Genomic DNA, 14,947 nt, shown 5'->3' with positions numbered 1-14,947 from the left:
CAAGCCTATTAATGGGAACCCATTATATATATGTATATTCTGCAAATGTATATATTTATATAATACATATATAAAGATAATATAAAAGATTATAAATGTACACATTGAGCTTAGGCTAAAAAACGGAGCAGAAGCAACGAGGCTAACAATGATAGAGACGCGAGAGCCTCAATTCGAGATGAGTATATTTGGCTCGATGGAGTGCAGGACATTGAATCCCTTGTGCAGGATGCAGGTGCGCTGAATGCCGCAGGCCACCAGGAAGTGAGAGAACTGCAAGGCAAAGTAATTAATAATTATATTTTATAGTTTATTCAGCAGAGAGTCCCACCTCCACGGAATGCTGATGAATATTGCTCACGCAGACCACAATGCGACCCCGTAGTTGAGCCTCCACATTGGGCACTGGCAGAGCCTCCAGTCGCTGATCACCCAGCTGAATGGTGGCAAAGGGTATATTGATGCTGTGTGGCACATGGACACGTCCATACTCCACTACGCTGCGTAGATCCACGAGAGCCAGCTCGGAGGGGGAGTACAGAAGCAGGGCCTGCACATCCTTGGCGCTAATACGGGGACACTGCTCCTGCTGCAAGTGCTTCAGTTCCACATCCGTTATGCCAATGTCCTGGGAAATAATATAATGTAATCCTTTACTCTATTAAAATGTAAGGAGAAAACCCACCAGCGAGTGAGGCTGCTGGTGACGCAGGGCATGCTGTCGATGCGTTATGCTCTTGGGCGTCATCTCATACATCTTCTGGGACTCCAGGACACAGCCCTCCATCACTATGTCCGGCAGATCGGAGAAAAGCAGTATGCATTCATTAAAGCCCGAGGAGAGCAGGGTGCTGCGCAGCTGGCGAAGAATGGCAATGCCTATGAAGAGTGGATACGAGCTGTCGCCCAGCATTAGTTTGTCCCACAGATGCAGGATCTTGTGCAGCGGGAAAACATCTAAGGATAACCAAGATATACACTCAAATATCAAGACGTACGAAGCTAAACCTACGCGAGAACATGGTCAGGAACCAGGGAATGGCAAATAGCTCTGGTATAAAGCTTATGCTGGCCAAATGCTGTGCCAAAAGAGGCTCATGAAAGGCCGTCAGCTGTGAGAACTTGCTCAGATACTCCTTGATCACCGCCGAATTGTCCTTGAGGAAAAACCATTGCAGATACTTGGGTATAAACTTGAACAGACTGAGAAAAGCCAACTCTGGAAAGAGAATTCAAACGTTAACAAATACTTAAATGTAAAAAAGGATCAATCACGCACCTTCATTGTTAAAATTGAGAAACAAAAACGGCGCCGTCAGCGAGTCCAATCCCTGCCAGTACACATACTGCGGATGGGCGGTGACCCAGGCCTTGAGCAGGCGGCGCAGCTTGCGATGGCCATCGGGTGAGGAGAGGAGCTCATCGTACTGATGGCATCGCGGTATATCCACTTCAATCTGTCGATCCGTGCTGGTGGCCGTGAACTTGTCGATCTTGTAGTAGCTACCATTGGGCACCACATCCAGCAGAGCTGCCCAAATTGGACCACGCAGCAGCGGGGGCACATCGACGGCCGCCTCACGACGCAGCTGCTCTGCCGTGTGCGGATAGCCCTGCAGGAGGCGTGTAAACAAACGGACGCGTTGGAACTGATATTCAATGTCTTTCTCGCGGATCACCAGAGGCAGAGCCTGCAGCTCGCGTGCAAAGTGAGCGGGAAATCGCGGTGAATGGAGCAGCGGAAAGTAGACATCCGCTGGCAGGAGACTCAGTCGCTGCAGCAGAGCCTTTAGCCGCAACGGCACCACACGATCATCCATCAGTTGGGCTTGGCTGCGACCCGGACACACGCTTGCTCCGCTCAGGCGCACTATCTGCGGCAGACCTAGGATAGGAGCTTCGCTGCGGATGAGGCCTTCCTTCTTGAGCTCCGCCTGAACGTCGCCGCCGGCCAGCTGCCACAGGTGATAGATCTGGGACAGGGGGCAGCGCAAGAGCAGAGGTACATGCTCCGGGTTCTCCTGAGGCTGCTGTGGCTTCTGCTGCTGGTCCCGTTCCTTCGTCAGCTCTGCAGCCACGCTCTCAAAGATGGGTTGCATCAGCAGTTGCTGTGGCAGCGGTCTTCTCTTGGGCAGCACCTGCAAGCAGCTTTCCAGCAACTGTCGCAGATTCCTATCCATCGTCGTAAGGCGCTCGTAGCACTGATGCTCTCGCGCAATCTTCTCCAGCACTCCATTGCTCCGGCCAAAAGCTAGGATCTTTCGAATCACATTCGAGAGTTTCAGTTTGGGCCAGAGCTGGATTTGGAACACCAACTCCACCACCAGCATGGCCAAAGCCCACACATCGCTCTTCACATTCCCGTTGAGTCCGAGGAGCCGCTCTGGTGCCATATACCGGATATTGCCAATGGGAAAGGGCACATAGCAGCCGCCCTTGGTCATGTGATGCAGGCCGTAGTTGAAGAGCTTCACGCGTCGTCCGTCATCAGAGATGAGAACATGCTTCGGCTCCAGATTGTGGGCCACTAGATGATGTTGACTCAGCACGCTAATGCCGCAGGCCACCTGATAGAAGATCCTCAGGATCTGGGCAAGTGACAATGGAGGATTCCGCTTGGCATAGTCCTCCAGCGAGAGACCCAGATACTCCGAGACCACAATGGTGCGTTCTGAAAGAAAGTTCTTAGAGATTAATAAGGGGCGTCGTGTGGAGTTTATGTGGCACTTTCGGAGCAGATGAAAGACCCACCATGCTTGCCCCGTATCACGTCCAGATACTGACACAAATGCTCGTCCTGCAGCTCCTTAAGCTTCTGGGCCCTGCCCAGGATGGCAATTGAGTTGGGCGTAAGGGGCAGACCATTGCTGCCGCACACATCGCCCGGATGCAGTTTCGCAAAGAAGGTGACGGCGCATAGGCGGCGGCTCTCCTGCCTGCCAGCCATCCGTGGTCAGTCCTTGGTCCTTGTTCGATGCGGATGTGGGTGCGGGGCGTGGAGTTCTTAGGATTCACAGGAGGACATTAGAGAAAAGCAACAATTTCTTTTCTTTTTTTTTGGCAGCGGACAGCGAATCAGCTGACAGCGTTGCCAGACCGAGCCGATCTGTGATACGCCCCCTAATAATATAATTAATTTAATAACAAAATTACATAGTAGTAACATTAAAAAGGGTTATTTTATTTTAATGATGTTACTATTAATGTTTTTGTATAATTATAATTCCTTTAATTGTAGTAATTTAAAAATAAAATGCAACAGTTGCAAAATCTAAGGTTCAAAGCCGGGCGGCTTTGTAGGCAGATCAGAAGACTTTTTCCAAAGTATAAGAAACTTAAATTTTATTCTGGACACATATTAAAAACAGATTTTGATGTATTATAAATATTTTATTAATACTTTTAATATGACAACTACTTTAACCAAAAGTAACAAAAAATTCACAAATCAGTAACATAAAAAACGGTTAATTTATTTTAATGATGTTACTTTTAATGTGTTTTTATAATTATAATTAATTTAATTGTTGTTATTTAAAAATAAAATGCAACAGTTGCCAAATTTAAGGTTCAAAGCTGGGCGATGTTGTAGGCAGATCGGAAGACTTTTCCCAAAATATAAGAAACTTAAATTTAATTGTGGACATGTATAAGAACAGATATTGATGTATTATTATAGTTGTATTAATAATATTAATATGACAACTATTTCCGCCCAAGGATATAGCTCTAATTAATAAATTAAATAATTAATATTAACGCAAACAATCTGGCAACTCTGATCTTCCAATTGAAATCAAAAGCCTTCTTTGGCTCATTTTGCAACACTGCCCGCGCCCCCATCGGTTTGTTATTTGTTGTTGCTGGCACTACCGTTGCTTTTGCCGTTGTTGTTGCTAGTGCCACTTGCGATTTTGTTTTTTATTGCGCACTCGAAATTGTTTTGTTATTTAGAGCTCGGCGAAGCTTGTGCTAACCATAATAATGTCGGTAGCGATTTCAGCTTAGTTAGTCGCTCGCCGCATGCGTGTGTGTGCGGGCGTTGTGCATTTTCCTCGATTTTCCCCATTTAAGCGCGTCCGTCTCTCTGTTTGTGTGTGTGTAAGGAGTGCATAACTGCAATTGCAATTTCTGTTGCATTTCTAAAGCAAATGTGATTTTATTGAACGCTTAAAAATGTCACTATTCGTGGAATACACAGAACCGCATTGGCGGAATCTGGATATGCGGGCGCTGTCCGTGGACGAGGCCTACCTGTACCTGGCGTCGCACTTCCCGGAGCGCACATACCTGTACACACTGTCCGACGAGTGCTACACGGTAATAAAATATGCCCATAATTAATTGTTACAGCCATTGGATGGACGATGCGCAATCGGTTTCGCTTTCAATTCAGTCCAATTAGCTTAATTCGATTTTATGTCATTTTCTGAATTAAATTCCATTTCATTCGCAGTGTCCATACACCAAAGTGAAAGCTCTGCCCGCGGACGACGACGCCGAACCGTTACGTTTGAGCTCTGCATTTGCGCTGAATTTCAAAATATTCGAACACGATCAGGGTCACTATGCCTACGACAATGTGTAGGTAGACACACAGACCCCACTGTGCGTGCACAGTGGTCACTCATTGAGTTAAGCTTTTAGTTACTTTAAGAACTTGTTGTGGGAAAGGTGTTTCCCATAAACACCTGTAGTAATTACATCATATATCTTTAAATTTCTTTAAACAGACTCTAAATATTATGTCTTTTATAAAACTGTAAGAGAACAGTGGGTTAAAATAATCCTCTTAATTAATCACAAACCCATTCTTTTTAGAGGGTAAATTCCAAGGGATAAGAAAGAATTATAGGTACTATATGTATACACTTTAGCTACTCATGTTAATTAGTAAACAACGTGACACTTGAAATTTTCCTAAGCTTAAACCACTTTAAAATGAAAACCATAAAAATTCAATGACCAAGATCAAGTAGTTAGTTTATAATCTAGAAACTCTTGTGTCGGTTTAAGGGAATACCCACTGTATGTTAACTAGTTTCAGCGAAAACAGCTTGACTAGGCAATTATACAAGTTCCTCCTCAAGTTTAATCGATTTCTCTGTTCTCCATTCTACATACGTTCTCGTTCTGGTTATGATTATGATTATGGCTATATGACAGCTCCTCGCTGTGCTGGCTGCGTCGAACCGATCTGCAGGAGTTTGGTGTCTACAACCTGACCCTGGATGCCAATGGAACCTGCTCCTTTGCCGTGGACAAACCGGGCGTGCCCATTAATTACGGTGAGTGTGAGGTACTTCAGATAAATAATTACTGAGGCACTTGTACTTATCGTCGATTCAACCTCCACCTCCACAGCATTCCTGGCCGTCTTCGTTCTGGTTGCCGCCCTGCTAATCTTGCTGAAGCTTGCTAGCTGCGCCTGGCGGTGTTATCGCTATGATGAGGCCGCCGCTGCTGCGGACAGCATTGGAGCTGCTGCCACCAAGGCTACGCAGCGAAAGCGCCTGCGCAGCCTGGACACGTTTCGAGGGTAACCTATAACCACAAAAAACCTTACTCTACATGATTGATTTGTTAATATTTCCCTTACTTCAACAGCCTCTCCATTGTCCTAATGATCTTTGTGAACAGTGGTGGCGGTGGTTATACCTGGATTGAGCATGCTGCCTGGAATGGCCTGCATTTGGCTGACCTGGTCTTCCCCTCTTTCCTCTGGATCATGGGCGTTTGCATTCCACTTTCGGTCAAATCGCAGCTCTCCCGAGGCAGCAGCAAGTCGAGGATTTGCTTGCGCATTCTGTGGCGCTCCATTAAGCTATTTGCCATTGGCATCTGCCTCAATTCGATGAGTGGCACAAATCTAGAGCAGTTGCGTCTCATGGGCGTCTTGCAGCGCTTTGGAGTAGCATTCCTTGTGGTTGGAGTTCTTCACACGCTGTGCAGTCGCCGGGAGCCGATAAGTCCGCAAAGCTCTTGGCAACGGGCCGTACACGATGTCTGCCTCTTCAGCGGTGAGCTGGCGGTGCTGCTGGCTCTGGTGGCCACCTATTTGGGGCTGACCTTTGGTCTTCGAGTGCCTGGCTGTCCGCGTGGTTATCTGGGACCCGGTGGCAAGCACGATCACAATGCGAATCCCAATTGTATTGGCGGAGCAGCAGGCTATGTGGACCTCCAGGTGCTGGGACAGGCGCACATCTACCAGCATCCAACGGCCAAGTATGTCTACGACTCCACAGCCTTCGATCCGGAGGGTATTTTTGGTGAGTCTTCTGAGTATTTTTAAAAAGTAAAATCAAGTAATTTAATGTTCTCCTTTGACAGGCTGCATTCTGAGCGTGGTGCAGGTGCTGCTGGGCGCCTTCGCTGGTCTGACCCTGCTGGTGCATCCCACCTGGCAGTCACGCATACGTCGCTGGCTGGTCCTTGCCATCCTGCTGGGCCTCATCGGTGGCGCTCTGTGCGGTTTCTCGCGAGAGGGTGGCGCCATTCCCGTGAACAAGAATCTCTGGTCGCTGTCCTTTGTCTGTGTCACCGCCAGCCTGGCCCTGGTGATCCTGGCCCTGCTCTACTACTTTGTAGATGTCCGGGAGACTTGGAGCTGGTCGGGCTATCCCTTTACCGAATGCGGCATGAACGCCATTGTGATGTATGTCGGCCATTCGGTGATGCATAAAATGCTACCTTGGCACTGGCGAATTGGACCGATGAACACACACTTTATGCTTCTGCTGGAGGCCACATGGAACACCCTGGTCTGGGTGGGCATAGCCCTGTATCTGGACGCCAGGGAGTTCTACTATAGCTTATAATCGAACAGACAAGCATATATGTATATCCATTTGCCAAATAATTTAGCCTTTTGTAAATACATTCATACATATATTGTGATTTCTACGGATATTTTACGAATTTTCCATCAAAGCACAAAACAACATACACAACACACAAATGAAACAAGAAATATTTAGTATTTGTAACTTAATTACGAATTTTTCGTTGTAAGTGAAAGTAAAATGTAATAAATAACAATTTTTAGAAATTGAAATTGTATTTCTTTTGGGATTTCAAAAATATTTGTAGTTCTTTCTTTGTAAATGTTAAAAAACAATCTTTTTAAATTTATAAAACTTATATATTTCAGTTTTTATTATTTTAATAAATGTGTGTACTAATTTGTAGAAATCTTTGAATTGCATTTTTCATATTTTTAAAACTTTTAACCCCTTACATTTAAAAAATTAAATTAAATTGCGGAATTTTTTCTTTTATTATTTATTGCTTCAGATTTTAATTCCAAATCAAAGTATATATGAGTTTTGGCCACCTTTTTCTATTTGGCCTTCGTATACCTTTAAGAAAACCTAAAATTAGTTAAATTAATTCGATATTATTATTAGTTAATTTTTTGGTTAAATCAAAATTTTGTAAATATCATAAGTGGGCCAAAAATGCATTAATTTTAAATTGGAAGACGATCCTATGTTAATTTTTATTAGCTTAAAAAATCTGCATACTCAGTTGAAAATGTAAAATGTTTTCCTATTTTTTTTTTTTTTAATTTTAACGATGTAACCCCTTTCTTTTTTGTCAAAAAATTCGTTTTTGAAAAAAATTGTTTTTGCCTGGAAACAGCTAGAAAGATTCTCCTGTTTATGCTGATCAAGAATATATATGGTTTATAGGGTCGAAAGAAAGTCCTTCGCTTAGTTTAAAGCTTCTGACTAAAATTATAATACCACTTTTTAATCGATTTTAGCTATATTTTTATATGACAATTTTCTTGACTAATCAAAACTTAAAAATCTCATAACTAAGGCAAAAATACATTACTTTCAATTCGGAAAACTGTTTTATGCTAGTTTTGATTAGGTTAACAAATCTGCTTATCGAGTTTTTTAATTAAATCATTTTAATTTTTTTGTCAAATTTGAAAATTTTAACGAAAATTTTAAAAATTTAAAAAAAAATTCAAAAATTTTTTTTCTTCCGAACATGACTAGATTGAATCGGCTGTTGATGCTGATCAAGAATATATATGATTTATAGGGCCGGAAATGACTCCTTCACATTCTTTTAAGCTTCTGACTGAAGGTCCAATACCATGTTTTTAATCGTCAAAATATTAATAATTTGCAAAAGTATAAAAACTAAATTTACATAAATAAACAAATAGGTTGTATATTTATATATTCACATAGGATTTTATTATTCAGGATTGTTTAAATAAAATGTATAAGTCATAAGCCACCTAGAATTTGAGCACAAATAGGCTCCTCGCAAATAATCTTTAGACGAGCTTGTCCAAAACACATAATTTGTGGTTGTATCCCCAAGAAATACAAATTCGGAAGCTCAAAGAGCCACTAAATGCCCACCAATGCTTAAAACATAAATTAAATAATATCTTCTCAAGCTTAAATTAAAAACACAACAGTTTTATTTTCAAAAATTTGACTTTTATTTAAATTTATAAAACATTGCTCTTTCAACACACAATTAATGGATTTTTCCTCTTTTTTTTGTTATGTTTGTTTAGGCATTTTCCTAAGGCTACAATTTGTGTGTGTGTGTGGTGTGTTCCGGGATGGTTCCTTCGCTCCACCTGCCGCTGACCCCTGGCACTCCAACACCTGGCTGTGATCCTTGGATCGATATCGGTGCGGAGTGGAAGATCGAGCTATGTGTCGGGTGTGTGTTTAACTACAGACTACTAGGGCACTGCACTACTCTACACGTCCAACTACAGCGATTAATCGCGTTTAAAATGCTTTTCTTTGTCCTTTTCCTCGTGAAATCTGTTTCCGTTTTGTGTTTAGCCTGCTCGAGAATCGCAGAGGATTTTGGGAGATATATAGTAGATGATATATATATAAATGTATATAGATAGGAGTGCTGCGCTGCTTAGTGGCTACAACTAGACAAAAAACAAGTCATTAGGCTGGCTTAAATCGTATGTACATAAACTAATATCTAGGGTAAGGTTTTCGGTTTCTCAAAAGTTATATATATGTACGTATATATATTACTAAAATGATATGGAGAGCTGCTTCGGCTGAGTATTCGTACAAAAGTAATATTTTGTAGCAGAGTGTATATATAGATGTGTAAAAATGGATGAAAAAATAAGGTAGCATTATGTACACTGTTCTTGCTTAGAATAAATACGTAAGGGAGCGGAGATTTATCAAGAAAAGTAAATTACAAACTACAATCGAAACAAAAAAAAAGCAAATAATAATAATAATAATAAACCAAAAGAGGGGGGTGTTTTGTGTGTGTTGTGTAAAGTAGTACATATTCAACAATTTTAGCAGGTGGGAAATCCCCTGTGATCCTGCTCCTTCTCTCCTCTTGGTTAACATTGCGAGACGCTAGGCTTCTCTTTCCCTCTCTCTCTTTCGTTTTCGTTTCATTCCTTCTTCCGTCTCTCTTTCACTCACTTCCTCTCTCTCTCTCTTCCTCTCTTAAACGATTTTGGCATCTGGAGGCGGTGGTGGCACCGTCTGGCCCACAAATTTGGCCGGTTTGAGCAGTATAAACTTGGGATTGGTCACCGCAACACCGGCGGCAGTCACCTTCTTGCCCACCACAGATGATGGCGTTATGGTCACTGTGCTTGGAGCAATCGCATTCATTGCCGCCGTCTGATTGCTGGCAGCCAACGAGGAGGCAGGCAGAATGGTAGTCACACCGTTCTCATGCTGAATGCTGCTGGCGCTGTTGAATATTGCACGCAATTTATTGCTATTCCCCTGAGATCCGCCACCAGGCACCACATTGATCTTGAGCGGAGGTGCCGCTCCTGCTCCTGCTCCTGCTGCCGCTGCATCGTTCGAAGGAATCACCGGCTGCTGTCGCTGCTGCACAATTCTGGCCGTAAACTCATTCCCGGCCAGCACCAGATTCTGCGATTGTCCTGAAATGGGCAAGCCGCTGGCCAGAATCAACTGCATGCCACCTGATGCAGCGCCTCGCAACTTCCACTCATCCTGCTGCAATAAAAACAAAGGGTAAGTCATCGTTTGAGATTGAAAAAACTATAAACTTACCGTTGGTGGACTGACAGATTTGCGCTCCAGCACATGTTCGTCGAAACCAGAGTCCGAGGAGTTGTCATTGAACTTGGTGGCCACCGAGGACGAGGTGGAGCAATTGGACGATGAGGAGGAGAACGAGGGCGAGGCGGCGCCCACAGATACTACTCCGGAAACGGATGCCGCTGATGTCAGGGTGGACTGCTGAGTGGCGGCGCCTGCTACTGCTACTGTGGGCTTGAGAATCAGCGACAAATTGGAATGTTGCGGCTTCTGTGACGACGCCCCACCAGTGGGCGTATATAAATGGTGGCTGCTGTTTGCTTCAGTCTTGCTCAATGGAATTGGACTTATTCTATGGACGACATCCCCCTGTGGGAATGACTCCGATTGTCGCTTGAAGAACAGATGGTGCTTCTTGAGCGGCCCCATTTTGGCCGCCTGGCTTTGAACTTGAGTGGTGGTGTTGGTGGTGGTAATGGTGGCCGGTGGGATGGTTGGATTCACAGCCGTCTCTACCAGCGTTTCCTTCTGCAACTGCTGCTGCATTTCCTGCTGATGCTGCACCTGCAGCTGGTGTTGCTGCTGCCGTAGACGTTGATGCTTCTCACAGGGCTTATACAGCTCCGGATCAATGATGTAGCAACAGCTGCCAAGGGACAAGCTCTGGAAGACAACACCGCAGCAGACCTCCAAGCGCACGAGATCGCTCTCCTCGAAGAAGGGCACATTATCAACAGCCCGACGACCTTTCTTCGGTGGCAATTGGCGGCGTCGCTTGCTGCCCGTGAGCTTGGGACGTTTAACAATCTCGGCGGCATTGCCGTTAACAACGGCCAAGGCAGCGGCTGCCGTTCGCTTGCGCGTCTGATAAATGGCTGCCGTACCCACTCCATGGGTAGCTCCACCTCCGCCTCTTGTTAGCTGCATGTCGTCGTCGTAGCTCTCATTGGAATCGCTAGGATTGTGCTCTGAGGTGGGTGAGGTGCTGCTGGGTCGATTGATAACTGGTGCAGCTGCTGTTGTGCTCGCAGCGGATGCTGTGATCTTGCCCTTGCGATTCTTCTTAAAGATCTTGGCAAATTTCTCGGGCAGAAATGAGCTATTGTTGCCACTGCTCACGCTCTTGGCCTCCGCAGCGGCCGCTGCCTCGGCATTGTCGCGCTTCTTCTGCTTGGCCAGGGACTTGGTTCCGGGCCCAGCACGTGCATCCACAACCTGAGAAGAGCAATAAAGCAAGGTGATTAGTTGGATATTTTTGATTCGATTTTAATAAATTTGCTTTATACTCACATGACCCCAGTGACGCTTGCTGCCCACCGGCAATCGCTTGTAGCGCTTTACCAGGAGCACGCAGGCATTACAGATCTCGCCGTTGCGCGGCTCGTGGAGATTGAAGCACTGCATCGATTCCTTCTCGTACTTGCGAGAGGCCGTGAAGCGGGAGCTGCTTGACTTGGCACGGCAAATGCAGCAGCCATCGGCTGAGCGGTAGACGCGTGGTTTGTGGAAGTTGAACATGATTGAATGAACTTGATTTGTCTTCGGTTTTTTTTTTGTTTTGTTTTAAATGTTTCTTTTGTTTAGCGTTTTTTGTTTGTTTTCTCACTTCTTTGACGGTTAAAGAGGATTTTGGTTTTGTAGAGCAACTAAAAGCGAGTGACTTGAACTGATTTGTCTTTTCGAGTGTTTCGTGTGTGTTTTGGTGCTGTGTTGGTGACGGTGTTTCACTGTGGCTACTTTTTTTGTGCTAGTGTTATTTGTGCGCGGCCATTATTCCGTTTGTTGTACTGATCGCTTGCATTGCCAACTTCCATTGCCCGGGCTTCACTGTAATTGACTGCATTTGGTAATGGCGGCGGCGACGCTGCTTCTGCTGCTGCAACAAATAAACAAAAATATTCAAGTTAGTTGAGGCGGAAACAGGGACAGCTGTATAAAAAGACAGTGTTGATAAGCGGTCGGTTCTTACAAGTGCTTATAGCAAATAACTGTAGGGCAAACAAACTATAGTTATTAAATAAGCAAATACACTTTGTTTAAATTACAGCTACGGAAATTTAATTTAAAATGTAAAATTACACATTATTTTAAGATGGCTGCTAAAATGGTATACATTTTCGCCGGCTGCACAGCTGATTTTTCTTGTCTAGTGTTGGTAAGTGCTGCTCTGTTTTTACACCAGAAAATGCAAGCCACAAAATAATTTCAATAACTTGCATTTTTCTGAACCAAACTAATACAACTTTAAACAATTTTTAAACAAATATGGTTGGCAATTTCCATATCAAATTATTAGCAAACGAAAGCCATACGTCGATTATCTATACTTAATGTCTTATTCTGCCATTCAGAACAAAGGGGATATAAAAAACCACAACAGCGATAGCAAGTTTTTAAATTTTCGCCACATTAACCGCTGAAATGCTTAAAATATCTTATCAGGCACGCCGCAAGCAACAGCAGCAGCAGCAAGTGGTGTATATTATTTCCAGGGCAGTGTTAATTCAATTTAGCAAAACATGTTTTAAATACAAGCAAGCAGCAAAAAAAAAAATAACAAAAACAACACTGAGCGAGCCAGATGAATGGGAATGGGAGGGAGTGAGCGAGATAGCCAGCTAAGCCACGCGCGAGCCTCACAACTACACACACACATGTACGCAAAGCGAGTGCAACTTTTTTGTTGTTAACGTGTGTTATTTCATTTTTTTTTTTTTGGGGACGCGAAAAAGGGACACAACTACACGTAAAAGCGCGCGCTCTCGTTGCATTTACTTCGACTCCCTCTGTCTGAGCAGCAAAAACAACAAAAGCAATATGCTTGGGTGGAAAAAGAGAGCGCCAGCGAGTGACGTGACTTTTGAAACGGCTTGCGCCTCTTCTGCTTCTTCCAGGTGCGTTGTTCCTTTTGTTGTCATTGCCTTAATTTCGTCGTTTTGATTTTACTTAATTTGTGTTGTTTTTGGGGACACTGAGTTTTTTCAAGTTGAAAGTGTCTGACTGCGAATGTACGAGATTTTATGCACCGGCTGTGTGTCTGAATGTGTATTGCCTCATTTTTGGAGGTGAAAATGCGGCTAAAAACTAGGGCCTTCAACTGTCTTTCTAACGCCGTCTTGCGGCGTTGTTTATTCGATCAACACAGCTGCCACGAAATCATTGAAACTTTACCTTCTTAAACACGCACACCGTTCGTTTCGATTTAAAATGTATTCAATATATTTAACAAGCACTCTTTTCAGTTTCTTTTCTACTTTTTTGAATTGGGAAAGCTACGAGGCGGAGAGCTCGAGGAAAAACGCGTCTGCACGGAAGAAACACAAAGGCGAATTGACGAAACTGACGAAAATCGACGCATGTACGAAATGTGTACAAAGCGAATGCAATGATAACGCAGGCGAGCAGCTGAGCGCGTTCTCCCGCTCTCTCTGTGCTCGTGCCATCCCGCTCGCTCCGCCGCCATCGATGCTAATGCTGCTGTTGCGTGTGTGTACGTGAGAATGCGCACAGCAAAGCAACAGCGAAAAATTCCGGTTGTGAAAAAAAAAAACACTCGACACACACGAGCTGAGTGAGTACTTTACAACAGATACAGATAGAGTGCAAAGAGAGAGGGAGAAAGAGAGAACAGGGTAGAGAGGGAGTCAATGTAAATGGGCGAAAAGGAGAGAACAATTTGCATAACATTCAGGCCGGCAGGGTTGCCACCTGACAACAACAACAACAAGAACAACGACAAGAAAAGCAGCAGCGAATGCGAATGAATGCAAATGGCTCTTTTGTTGTTGATATTCTTTGTTTGCTCGCGCTTCTGTTGCTGATAAAAGAAGCGCAGAAAACGTGCAGCAGCGATAAAGCGAGCGAGGCGCAGCTGCTCAAAGGGGCATTGTGGCTTTTCACAGCTAATTATAGAATTTAATATATTGCAGCACCCACGCTCGCCTTATTATTCGTGTCCAGCCCCCGCCCCCTCTTATGATTTTACGGGTACGTGACGAGCTACGCATCAACATAGGTCACTGGCGGGTCCCAAAAAGGTGGCAGCTCCGCCAGCTGCTTACAGCGCACCATTTTACAACACTGTAATGTTCTGGTTTCGGGTGCATTCTGCTTCTTCTTGTTGTTTTCCAGTGGAGCGAAAGTGGCCGAAAAAAAAACCCGAAAAATCCAGGCATAACATGTTTTGGCGTACGTGCCGAACCACAAAAAAAAAACCCACCGAAAATTAAACTAGGTCGCTCCACTTTACATGTTGTGCTTGCAATCAAAACAAATTGCAAGCCGCAAATATATAAAGTATGTACGTGTGTGCCTGTGAGAGCGACGCCTGCGGTGGTAATGCGTCTTCCTCACATTTTCCTTCTTGCAAAATAACAAACTGTACTTGTGCAAAAGAGAACTTTTGCGTGGGAGAGCGAGCAACAGATAAAGGGGGAGGCAAAACGATAGAGGCATAGCGGGGGCCGAGCTAGGCAATGAAATGTTGTTTTTGTTAAGGAAAGTGAAAGACTCTGATTGGAATTCTCATAAGAATGTGTGAAAACAACGAAAACAGGTTGCCGGACCGCAATAACGGTAATACAATCCGTGCTCACGCACACACATAGGCACTAAACGTAATAGTATGAAACAACAACAACAGCCGGTTGCCCCGAAAAGGCAAGAAAAAAGAAAGTAAAACCTACAAAAAAAATACGAATGTATATTCAGGAGAGTGAGAGAGTGCGCCCACCTGCAGAAGAAGAGCGAGCCAGAGAGAGGGAGAGCAGAGCGTAGTGTTGTTAAGTAATAGATTACATTGTTGTATGGTTGTGTTTTGCAGAGAAAGCGCGCGCAAAAAGACGAGTAAAATGGATATACCAGTGTGTGTGTGTGCCACTTCTTTTACTTTCCTCATTTTT

The 14,947-nt window shown here is 44.2% G+C and overlaps 4 protein-coding genes across 7 annotated transcripts in view; 2 read left to right on the top strand and 2 right to left on the bottom strand.

The window, feature by feature from the left end:
• Window positions 1-8: 8 nt before the first annotated feature.
• On the bottom strand, window positions 9-3,121 carry LOC110180615 (TBC domain-containing protein kinase-like protein). Its single transcript, XM_020948298.2, has 6 exons — window positions 2,752-3,121; window positions 1,280-2,671; window positions 1,013-1,219; window positions 686-957; window positions 332-628; window positions 9-273 (listed from the first exon to the last, which is right to left on the bottom strand). Exons 1-6 carry the CDS (start codon window positions 2,945-2,947, stop codon window positions 169-171), a joined length of 2,469 nt encoding a protein of 822 aa, XP_020803957.2. The 5' UTR covers window positions 2,948-3,121; the 3' UTR covers window positions 9-168.
• Window positions 3,122-3,816: 695 nt separating this feature from the next.
• Window positions 3,817-7,048, top strand: Hgsnat (Heparan-alpha-glucosaminide N-acetyltransferase). The gene is made up of 6 exons (XM_020948296.2): window positions 3,817-4,320; window positions 4,457-4,584; window positions 5,167-5,288; window positions 5,365-5,539; window positions 5,608-6,269; window positions 6,331-7,048. Exons 1-6 carry the CDS (start codon window positions 4,177-4,179, stop codon window positions 6,816-6,818), a joined length of 1,719 nt encoding a protein of 572 aa, XP_020803955.2. The 5' UTR covers window positions 3,817-4,176; the 3' UTR covers window positions 6,819-7,048.
• A 1,395-nt stretch (window positions 7,049-8,443) lies between these two features.
• LOC110180620 (uncharacterized) lies at window positions 8,444-13,557 on the bottom strand. Of its 4 annotated transcripts, none has more exons than XM_020948303.2 (4): window positions 13,218-13,557; window positions 11,337-11,922; window positions 10,059-11,261; window positions 8,444-10,001 (listed from the first exon to the last, which is right to left on the bottom strand). In XM_020948303.2, exons 2-4 carry the CDS (start codon window positions 11,562-11,564, stop codon window positions 9,474-9,476), a joined length of 1,959 nt encoding a protein of 652 aa, XP_020803962.2. In that variant the 5' UTR covers window positions 11,565-11,922; window positions 13,218-13,557; the 3' UTR covers window positions 8,444-9,473. The 4 variants fall into 4 exon arrangements, with proteins under 4 accessions (XP_020803962.2, XP_020803963.2, XP_086691661.1 ...); XM_020948304.2 differs by having other exon boundaries at window positions 11,337-11,919; window positions 13,218-13,552; XM_086835535.1 differs by lacking the exon at window positions 13,218-13,557 and adding an exon at window positions 12,126-12,813.
• Ptp4E (Protein tyrosine phosphatase 4E) overlaps window positions 12,751-14,947 on the top strand; it is a 37,183-nt gene continuing 34,986 nt past the window's right edge. Inside the window, exon 1 of the mRNA XM_086835514.1 lies at window positions 12,751-13,617. The gene's annotated coding sequence lies outside the window, so the exon portion shown is untranslated. The remainder of the gene's footprint in view (window positions 13,618-14,947) is intronic.

The sequence above is a fragment of the Drosophila serrata genome, unplaced genomic scaffold, assembly GCF_035046125.1.
Source record: "Drosophila serrata isolate PLE 108 unplaced genomic scaffold, ASM3504612v1 contig_276, whole genome shotgun sequence".
In the NCBI taxonomy this organism is placed as follows: domain Eukaryota; kingdom Metazoa; phylum Arthropoda; class Insecta; order Diptera; family Drosophilidae; genus Drosophila; species Drosophila serrata.
The sequence above is the reverse complement of the archived record's forward strand: the minus strand, read 5'-3'. Positions and strand labels throughout refer to the sequence as shown.

Coding starts and splice junctions, on each gene's coding strand:
- LOC110180620 (XM_020948303.2), bottom strand. CDS start 11,564: ATGTTCAACTTCCACAAACCACGCGTCTACCGCTCAGCCGATGGCTGC. Junction 11,262..11,336: donor GCAAGCGTCACTGGGGTCAT/GTGAGTATAAAG, acceptor TGCTCTTCTCAG/GTTGTGGATGCACGTGCTGG. Junction 10,002..10,058: donor AATCTGTCAGTCCACCAACG/GTAAGTTTATAG, acceptor TTTTTATTGCAG/CAGGATGAGTGGAAGTTGCG.
- Hgsnat (XM_020948296.2), top strand. CDS start 4,177: ATGTCACTATTCGTGGAATACACAGAACCGCATTGGCGGAATCTGGAT. Junction 5,289..5,364: donor GGGCGTGCCCATTAATTACG/GTGAGTGTGAGG, acceptor CCACCTCCACAG/CATTCCTGGCCGTCTTCGTT. Junction 5,540..5,607: donor AGCCTGGACACGTTTCGAGG/GTAACCTATAAC, acceptor TTACTTCAACAG/CCTCTCCATTGTCCTAATGA.
- LOC110180615 (XM_020948298.2), bottom strand. CDS start 2,947: ATGGCTGGCAGGCAGGAGAGCCGCCGCCTATGCGCCGTCACCTTCTTT. Junction 958..1,012: donor GTTCCTGACCATGTTCTCGC/GTAGGTTTAGCT, acceptor GGTTATCCTTAG/ATGTTTTCCCGCTGCACAAG. Junction 629..685: donor ACCAGCAGCCTCACTCGCTG/GTGGGTTTTCTC, acceptor ATTATTTCCCAG/GACATTGGCATAACGGATGT.